The sequence below is a fragment of the Cyprinodon variegatus genome, unplaced genomic scaffold, assembly GCF_000732505.1.
Source record: "Cyprinodon variegatus isolate N-32 unplaced genomic scaffold, C_variegatus-1.0 Scaffold1230, whole genome shotgun sequence".
Lineage (NCBI taxonomy): Eukaryota > Metazoa > Chordata > Actinopteri > Cyprinodontiformes > Cyprinodontidae > Cyprinodon > Cyprinodon variegatus.
This window is the reverse complement of record NW_015151683.1, coordinates 165530-176043: the sequence shown is the minus strand read 5'-3', so window position 1 is coordinate 176043 and position 10514 is coordinate 165530. Positions and strand designations below refer to the sequence as shown.

General features: G+C 36.4%; 1 protein-coding gene across 1 annotated transcript in view; it reads left to right on the top strand.

Annotated features, from left to right (window-relative positions):
- Window positions 1–1199: 1199 nt before the first annotated feature.
- Window positions 1200–10514, top strand: part of hat1 (histone acetyltransferase 1) — a 21392-nt gene continuing 12077 nt past the window's right edge. The window contains exons 1-4 of the mRNA XM_015401511.1: window positions 1200–1270; window positions 4005–4076; window positions 4168–4243; window positions 10123–10243. Of these exons, the coding sequence (XP_015256997.1) occupies window positions 1264–1270; window positions 4005–4076; window positions 4168–4243; window positions 10123–10243 (276 nt within the window). The 5' untranslated portion in view covers window positions 1200–1263. The remainder of the gene's footprint in view (window positions 1271–4004; window positions 4077–4167; window positions 4244–10122; window positions 10244–10514) is intronic.

The following is a 10514-nucleotide window of genomic DNA, read 5'->3' as shown; positions in this document are numbered from 1 at the left end:
AGCACAGTAGAAACTGACAGCAATTGTAAAAAAAACGATAATAAATAGATTTACATTTCTCATTTTTGCTTGTAAAACGTATCTTCAACACAACAGGAACATTCTAATGATATTACTTTAGTCATTTTTGCATTTAAATCATTTTTATACTTTTTTTTTATTTGATCTTAATTTTTCATATCGATTTAATCCTTATGGATCTAGATATATTAGTTTCCACAGAATGACAGAAAAACAGCAAAAAATGTGTTTGATGTGCACTCTTAAAGCACATATGCAAAACATAAGTTGAACTGTAGCCAGTTAGAATTGTTGAGTAAATGAACCATCAATACATCTATTTATGTTCAGCTATCATTTTTCTGAGTTTTATAATACTTTGTATTGTTTTAAAACAAAGTCACTTTTTTTCAGTTCTTTCTCCAGGTGCATCTTGTTTCAAGTGATTTGATAAATATTTCCTCTTCTTGATACAAGAAGATTGTATAGATTATGCTCAAACAATTTCATTTAAATTGTCGCGTTTGTTTTCAAAGCAAGATTCTTCAGCTGTCTGAAACATAATTTATTTGTTTATTTATTTTACTAAAACGATACATCTAAGTCTGAATAGTGTAGCGCTGATGAATAAGTAAATGAATGAATACAATTTTTACTCTTCAGGTTAAGTTTAAAACATTTGGTTTTTTTTTTTAAATTCCCTAAAAAAAACTATTACTTTTTTGTAGGCAAAATTTATTTATTTATTTTTTGGTAAATGGACCTGTAGTAGTACGCATCAATCAAAATATCATAAGGATTTATCAAAAAATGTCCCATGTTTGAGCAGTCATTAAATAAAATCTCATTAGATTTTTTATTTAATCCATAAATAAAGGCCCCATTTTCTTTTCTTTTTTTGTATTTAAAAAACATAGCATATTTGTAAGTAAATGTTATATCATATAGTCACGTAAGCCTACTACCTTTAATATCTGATTTAAAAATTTTATGTGGAAAAAGATATAGAAATTGTATTAAATTAACATTCAGCCATAACAGTAAAACGTAATAAGAGTTGAATATTAAAATAGACAATTAATTAACAACTATCAGTTTAAACTTGCTAAATGTCAATTACGTATTTTATTTGCTCGTGTTATGAATTACCGCGATAAGAAAAAAAAAAAAAAAAACACTACATCCTGTTTCCACGGAAACAAGTTGACCCGGAAGTACTCCATTTTCCGCGGGTCTTTTGGGACAATAACACAGTGTGCAGAGATGGCGGGTAAGGGGCTCATTGCTAAAGTTTTGTAATTATCTAGGACGCCTGACGTTGTGGTTTGCTCTTTTATGGATATTAGCATGACTTTTAGCCTGTTAGAGGCGCATACTTCACCCAATATGTCTTCAAAACACGTCAGAAAGGAAGCTAACAACACCTAGCAAAAGAAGAAGAAGGGGCCTACACGCTAACATTTGCTTTTGGGCTGTCATAGCATGAAAACTTTGGACTTTAGTTACGCTTAGATTCAACTCTGCGTTTAGATGTGGATTTATTAGTGAGTGCTGTAATCTCGCTGGTTTGCAATGTTGCAGTTTAGTCTGCTGGCAGCTTTCTATGTGCTGTAATCATCAGCAGTGTTTTGCTAAATGTTTTATGGAGTCACAGCCATTCAGTCTAGAACATCTGTATTGAGCACCTCGAATTTTAAGAACAGTAACTCATGTTTTTTTTGGGTTTTTTTTTGGAAAACTATATTTTAAAGGCGTTTTACTATTTAAATGCTACCCTGCAAACGATATCTGGTTTAGAGTGGGTCATTTCCCTTAGTAAAATACATAGCTATCTGAGAACTACATATGTTATCCAGTCAGTTTAATGATTTAAAACATTTAAATCTGACAAAGTAACAAACTACTACTACAACTAGTCAATTTCCACCAAACCATATATTTTTTAAATGATATTGTTAAATCGCAACATGTGCAACTGAACCTTAGTGTAAATATTGCTCACTGTGTTGGACTGATGTACTATTATTGATGTGAATTCCCAAAGTTTCTGAAGACATTTTTTTTTTCTTTTTAAGATATTTATTTTCTGTGTTAGATGCATATGTGGTTTGATGCCTCAAAGTTTAATCTCCCAAAAATGCAGACAGAAGTTAAATACTTGAACTGGAAAACCATTAAGTGGCTTTAGTTACAGTGAGAAAATAATTTCAACACTGCGATTTTGCAAGTTCTCCCACTTAGAAATCGTGGAGGGGTCTGAAATTGTCATATCTGCATGTCCACTGTGAGAGACATAATCTAAAAAGGAAAAAAAAAATCAGAAATCACATCGTATGAACTTTTGAAATTATTTATTTGTATGATACAGCTGCAAATAAGTATTTGAACACCTGAGAATCAATATTAATATTTGGTACAGTAGCCTTTGTTTGCAATAAAGAGCATGTCTTGTAATTTTTCACCAGGTTTGCACACACTGCAGGAGGGATTTTGGCCGACTCCTCCACACAGATCTTCTCTAGATCGGTCAGGTTTCTGGGCTGTCGCTGAGAAACATGGAGTTTAAGCTCCCTACAAAGATTCTCTATTGGGTTTAGGTCTGGAGACTGGCTAGGTCACGCCAAAACCTTGATATGGTTTTTGCAGAGCCACTCCTTGGTTATCCTTGCTGTGTGCTTTGGGTCATTGTCATGTTGGAAGATCAGCCTCGACCTATCTTCAATGCTCTAACTGAGGGAAGAAGGTTGTTCCCCAAAATCTCTCAATACATGGCCCTGGTCATCCTCTCCTTAATACAGTGTAGTTGCTCTGTACCATGTGCAGAAAAACAACCCCAAAGCCTGATGCTACCACCCCCATGCTTCACAGTATGTTCTTGTTCATTCTTCTTCCTCCAAACATGGTTAGTGGAATTATGACCAAAGAGTTCTATTTTGGTCTCATCAGACCACTTGACTTTCTCCCATGACTCCTCTGGACCGTCCAAATGGTCATTGGCAAACTTAAGAGGGGCCTTGACATGCGGTGGTTTAAGCAGAGGAACCTTCTGTACCATGCGTGATTTTAAACCACGATGTCATTGTATTACCAGCAATAACCTTGGAAACTGTGGTCCCAGCTCTTTTCATTGACCAACTCCTCCCGTGTAGTTATAGGCTGATTCCTCACCTTTCTTAGGATCATTGAGACCTCACGAGGTGAGATCTTGCATTGAGCCCCAGTCCAAAGGATACTGACAGTCATGTTTAGCCTCTTCCATTTTCTAATGATTGCTCTAACAGGGAACCTTTTTTCATCAGGCTGATTGGCAATCTCCCCTTAGCCCTTTTCAGCCTGTGGAGGTGAACAATTTAGTCTCTAGTGTCTTTGGACAGCTCTTTGGTCTTGGCCATGTTAGTAGTTGGATTCCTACTGATTGTTTGGGCTGGACAGGTGTCTGTATGCAGCCAACAAATTTAATTTAAGACAATAAATGGAGTGGAGGTGGAAAATTTTGAAGGCAGGCAGATCTTTGAGGATCAGAATTCTAGCCCATAAACAGTTGTTCAAACGCTTATCTGCAGCTGTATCATATAAACAAGTAGTTTAAAAAAACATCATACACTGTTATTTCTGGATTTGTTTAGATTAAGTCTCTCAGAGTGGACATGCACCTACGATGACTATCAGACCCCTCCGTGATTTTTAAATGGGAGAACTTGCAAATAATAGGGTGTTCAAATACTTATTTTCCTCACTGTACATTAGAGCCACTATTTCCTTAATTTGCTTTTTGTTTGAATTAATGAGTGTGATTCCTTAATCTAAAGTTACTTGTTCATATCTTCTGCTTGTTTTTTTGTTTTGTTTTTTTTAATGAGTTGAGCAGCGGACTTGAATGTTATTCAAAGGACAGCTCCAATAAAATGACATGTTTGTACATCGTAGGAGTTATAAAAGGAAAACGGTTGTGCATGTTATACAAAATTTCTTGTTTAACAGTTATGCTTTGTGGGTATCCACAGATGTAAATGCAATGGAGAAGAAACTGGCCGAATACAAGTGTAATACAAATGAAGCGATCTGCCTGAAGTTAGGTAGGTGTCTTTGTTGTTGTTTATTTCCTGATATTGCCTCCATTGTAACACATTTAATTTCTAAGCGTAACTGATAATCTGTTACTTTCAGTTCGTTTTGCAGATGATCTGGAAGATGATGGCGTCACATTCCACCCAGAGTACAGCCACCAAACATTTGGAGATGAGTGAGTTGTTTTTTATTTTTTTGAGGGGCATTACTGTGTATTTCAAATTGAATCAATGAGTTAAAGTTAAACAAGGATGTATTTGCTCCTGCTGTCTCTCTTCTGCACTTTCATCAACCTAAGAAGAGTGACACGATGAGTCAAAGTGGCATTCCTGCTGCAATGACGCACATTTAATAAAAACATTCAATATTTTTAGGCACCCCAAACTAATATTCCTTATTAACTCGTAGAATTTTCAGGAAGTCGTCTGGAATTTTTGCATTTTCTTTATTTTAATCCTTCTTGGGGATTTTGGTACCTACTTTATTCAGAATCACAGAGCCTTTAGTCATTATTGTACAGACTACAACCAAATTTGTTTCAGAACAACCAAAAAGCACAGAATTTTAGTAAACAATAGGTTATTTTTACACACCTCTTATTGTGTTGTTATAAAAACTAGATTATTTGACTCCAGTTAATAATAACTAAAAGTAATCAAGGTCTGCTCAAAACTATGAGAATTAAGTATAATTAATTTTTGCATGATTGGTAGAAATATTATTAAATGGCCACCTTTAAGTACATGAGTATAAAATAGTAAGTTTACAGATGAAAAATGGACGTTGGTAGGTAATGCATATAGTGGCATCACATTGCATTTAATCCGGCATATTTTTTTTTTCCAAAAATGTTGACCATATGCATTTTATGTTGTTTGAGCCCCAGTTATATGATTATTAACAGTTATTACCCTATTTTCTTTGCCCTCGTTCGGCACCATCAAAGCACATTTCCTCTGCTGGAACTAGTTAGCTTACACTGCAGGGAGAGGGTCAAATCAGAGTACTGTGTTAGCAAATGTCCCAGAAAAAAGCCCTGTTACTGAGGTAGGGCTTTTTGTATTGATTGTAAACTAAAGTTAGAGGTGTTTTTTCTACATTATTTGTACCAGTTTAATATTCCTTTCATTTTTCTCTTGTCAATTCACAGTTTAACCTTAAACCCCAGGACATGAGTTCTTTATTTGTTTTCAAGCACTTATTTAATCCCACCATTCTTAATGTCAGTTTTTTCAGTTTCTTCTCAGGTGCTCAACTCACCAACTTTAATTATATTAAAGAGGTACTTAGAAAATATTTTGAAGCTTTTACGTTCTTTGATACATCTTACATGTTCTTAAAGGTTAGTGGAATGTTCACAGAGGAGTGCCTTGCCTCTGGCTATAGATAGACACCTTGTAGGGTTTAATTATCAAGTATCTGGGATTACTCCAAACCTCCTTTAAATTATAAAACAGATTTTAACTAACCCAACATCTGTTAACATCTGTTCTAGTCACTCATTTCCAGTTTGTAGTACCAATAAGTTTCTTTTAACCACAGTGTGTGTAAATCTGAAATGAATGTGACTTTGCTTTGGTGTGCTGTGTTTAATCTCAGTCTGGATTGTTGCGATGGTCAGAGAAGCGCGTTTCTGGATGGTGCTCAGAATCTGGCATAAGCATAAAGGTTCTCAAACCGGCAGGGAAATGGCACAGATAGATAAAAAGATTATGGGAGAAATATTCTGTAATCCACAGTCGAAACACCGTTTCATCGGTACCTCTCAGTGAAACTGAGAATATTGATTTAAAAAGGACCCATCTCTCATTCTTTAATGCCTTTTTGAAACTTCTCTTTCTGAGTTTAATTATTATTGTCGACTTGGGTAATAATCTGTTGCTGTCTGCACAACATTGCATTACCAGCTGGCATTCTTTACCTAAGTGTGTATATTTTTTTAAAGGGGTCATAGAATGCAAAACCGAGTTTACATTGTTATAGATGAATAACGATAGTTCAGTGGGTGAAATGGACGTACAGAGAGGTTCAAACCCCATTGAATTCTAAACTTTTGTCACGCCCCAAATTTTACATACAGACCAGCCCACTGGTTCACTGGACCAAGAACATGAATAGAGGTGAAGAGGTAAGACACTAGTTTAGCCTACAGTTGGGTTTAGTTCTACAAGAATTACAAAGCAGGCAGTTTCTCTATTGAAAATGTGCCAGAACCACAGGTGTAAATGCAGTGGTCCAGGCTGCACAGAGGAGGGGAAAATGTTCACAGTCTTCCCAAGGATCCGAAGACTCAACAGGCATGGATTATTTTTGTGTATCAGAAGATCCCTGCAAAGTTTGATGCTCAGCTGTTCATTTGCTTTAAGCATTGTACCGAAGACAGCTTTCAAAATCTCGGACAGTTCAAAGAAAGATTTGCTAAACTTCTTTTACTGAAACAAGGGGCTGTTCCGACCGTATGGCCTTCACAACCGCAAGCTGTGAGTATTATGTATTTTTTGGGGGTGGGGGGGGTATGAAGTGTCGGCTTAACCGGACCTCAGCAGAGAGCCATGGGCCGCCGAGGGGCCGGCGGGGGGAAGCACAGGGCCACCTGTGTCCAGGCTATCGCCACCGGGTCGGGTTCGTTCACTCCTTCCCCCGCTGGTTCCCTGCCCCCGGCGGTCAGGTTCCCGAAGCTGACGGCTCGGTTCAAGTGCCTGGTGTCTATGACTACGTCTTGCACTGTATTTGACCAAAATCCCAGACAATTTTGAAATTCCCCCGGACATTTTTTGGGAATGAAAAGTAGGACATGTCCGGGAAAAAGAGGAGGTCTGGTCACCCTGCCATATCAACAATTTAATGTTTCAGTGAGTGAGTGCTTGTTGCTATGATGCGTCTTTGCTCAGCAGCTTTGCTCTTTGTAAACCAACCAATCGGCGCACAGCTCATCTAAATATTGATGAGCATACCTTAAAAGGGAGAAAACCTGTCGTTTCATTTTAGGGCTTTTAACCAGGCTGCATTAGGGCTCATAGAACAGCAAGTATGCCATTTTCAGCCCAACAAATGTTTCACACCCTATTCAGAGACCTTAAGGACCAGCACCAAATACCCTATAGAATCATTCTATGACCCCTTTAAGAGTTGGATAATTTTATGCTTGTTTCTTTGAGCTTTGTTTGATAAGCATGCAGAAAAGTATGAAACAAAAAGAAAAGCCTAATATTTTCAGCTTGCTGCCTTAAATGTGTAGTGGAGGGTTTTCTTTTTCCGGATGGATCATCTAAATAAGTGGTCCTCCTAATTGTTAATAATTCTGGTGGCATGTTCCCATAAGGCCGTCCTACGTGTTTGTCCCGTTAGCTATCTTTTTCTGCGCATGCGCACTTTCAGGCATATATCTGTGGTGAGATACGGTTTCAGGTTCATTTTCTTTTAAAATGGCCGAGGGTCGTAAGAGAAAAAGTGTTTACAAAATGTATGAGAAGAGGAAAAAGGCCTCAGTAGAGAGAAACAAGTCCAGAGTGTTTTTGGGAGATTCTTTCACACGATAGCGTACACTAAAAGCACAGGTTGGGCTTCCCACTGATGCCTCGGTTGCAAAGTTTCTACTCGACAGTTAAAGTTTTGCATGCTGTTTGGAGAAATCCATCTCACATCACTGCTAGTAAAAGTTATCTACCTTTATATTATATCTTTCCAGGGAAGTTACATTTATTTATTTTGTAATTACTACTGTACCACTCAATTATACTACTGTACCAGTAGTCTTATTTGCAGGGAATATTTTTATATATAAATATGGGAGAGATGAGATCCATCCAAGCGATTAATACCGTAGGTGTTCCTTCACAGGAACAGGTACAGTGTTGTGTGTGCCCCTTTTTTTTTGAAAGTGGAGAGGGCGGGTCTTTTCAAAAATTTGCGAAAATCCTCCACTTTACCTTTAAGACTCAGTTAAGAACATCGGGCCAGTCATACAGTCTAGTTAGACATTAGTCAAACGTAAAAAAAAAGCTACCTGCCCCATTCTTACCTCCAGTTTTTTTTATTTTAAAATCAATTTAAAATACACCATTGATCCTGAAGCAAAATAAAATATTGTTACTCATGTATTTTTTTTTTCTTTCTTTTTTCAGCAAGTTCTAGATCAGGGGTCTGCAACCTTTCATATCCAAATAGCCATTTTGCTTCAAGTACGACCAAGTCGAAGTTGTTTAGAGCCGCAAAATATAGCAACACTTTACAAAAAAAACTAAAAACCTATTTATTCTTTTTATTATATAATAAAAAGAATATTATATTAAAATGATATTAATACACATAATTCCTACATTAATTCAAAGAATAATTGCTCTTAAAACAGATTTCTGGTTCTTTTAATATCATTCATTAATTCTGGTATTCATTATAGTACATTATTTAGCTCTTTATATACATTTTAAGAGCCGCTGGAGATGATCCAAAGAGCCACATGTGGCTCTGGAGCCGCAAGTTGCAGACCCCTGTTCTAGATGTTACTGCTGTAGACAGGAAGGGTTTTTTTGTAGCCGTCTTTCCTCGAGCCAACCTGTTACTTTTCTGCTTAATTCTTTACTTTCAAACAGATTTTTACTTCGCTTCGACAATGAAAATCCTCTATAGCTGCTCCTAAACAATACCTTAACCACCCAGTGCCCTTCAGGACCATACCAGGACTTAAAATATGCTGCAACTGCATCTACAGGGTGTAGTTTCTTTGTTGTTGTTGTTTTTTTTACTTCTGCTATTTCAGCTATACTTCATATTTATTAGAACTCATTGTACTCATAAACTGTCTTGACTTGGCTCATGCATGTGCCAAACAACCCAACCTCTTGGAAAGGAAAGCCACACACATCACAGGCCCAGAGACAGCGTGGAAACTCCTCACAGAGAGGATCTAGTCAGTTGGCACAGTGAATATGTTAAAAAATCTTGCTTGGAGGCGATAGTAATGCTTAAATTCCCTCATTAGGACGGTTCTTGCTGCTTTATGACCATACATAACATCCTGTCTTGTATATTATTTTCTTTATATGCTGCATGGTAGCAGATCCTTGGAATATGTCTTGAACAAATTTTCTCACAAAGTTTGGTTATTAAATATGTTTAATTTGACATCTGCTGGTAATTAAAAGCAGCACATTGTGATCCTTTTCTAGTGCATTTTTTCAGCTCTATTTGCACTTTTGTTTCAGGCAATTAGACACTGATTGAATAATTGGAGGTTATGACATCAACATTTTCTCTGCTTTTTAGGATTAAGTAAATTCTTTTTTCAAAGAACGTTACGATTAGAGCTTTTTTGTTTGAATTATATATTTAAAGAGTTATTAAAGCAAACTGTTCTCATAAAATAATATCTAAACCAGTTTTCTATCAAAAAATTCGTTTTAAATAAGCTTGTCATGTTTTTTTTATTTATTATTATTCTTTTTTTTTTTTTTATAACTGAGTGAAAACAATGAGTAGCCAGATGTGGCCATATGAGCACAGATTTTTTTTGTTGGACTCTCCAAAACCTGGCAGAGTCGCAGGATTTCAATAATTTGTCAAACCACAGAGACGTTGAACTCGAGCAGCTCTACGCCGTTGGCAGTGACACCTGTCTCTGAGCACGGACGTACAGTAGCTGCTCTAAATTGCACTTCCAAATTAGTCAAAACTAGGATCGGTTATTTTTGCGTTCGCTGCAATCAACTCAAAAGGAACTCTATAATTGGGGCATTAATTATTTCAGCAAGCGTTAATTGCTGGTAAACCTTAATCACACAGTTGCATAATGATGAATCTGTTTTGCCATAATGTATTTGTTTCTTTCATTATCATTTCACAATGCAGCACGGTGAAACTAGTGACCCAAGTAAACATTCACTATCCCCAGGCAGGTGTATGTTCAATGATGGTGAATGCAAAATGAATAATCAGATGGTTTAATTTCCACCCTATAATGAAATTATGCATGAAGCTGGAGTTTTATGAAGTTTGTGAGTCTCTTGCATATATTGCAAACTCTGTTATCTAATGGGAGCTGTGTTTTCTCTGCAGTGAGATTGCTTTTGGATACAAGGGTCTTCAGATCCAGCTTTTCTACACTGCTGGGAACCTGAGCACTCTCTTCAAAGTGAAATATTCATCAAAAGTTACAGACACATATGACTGCGTCGAGGTAAGAAAACCCGTTTTTATCGAGATTTGGTGTCTAAATTCTTCTAATAATAAAAATAGAATTTAACAAATTGAATTTAACAATTACTTATTGTTAAATAAAAATAAATGGCAATTTCTTTATGGAGCTGTTAGTTTAACTTTTTCCCTAATAAGTTTTACTTTTTACTTTTTTTTTTTTGAGTCTGGGTGTCTGTTCATATGCATCACTACATACCAGCTAAGGAAATGTAGTCTGTTTAAGAGCACCTGATCTAAATGCAGGAAGCAAA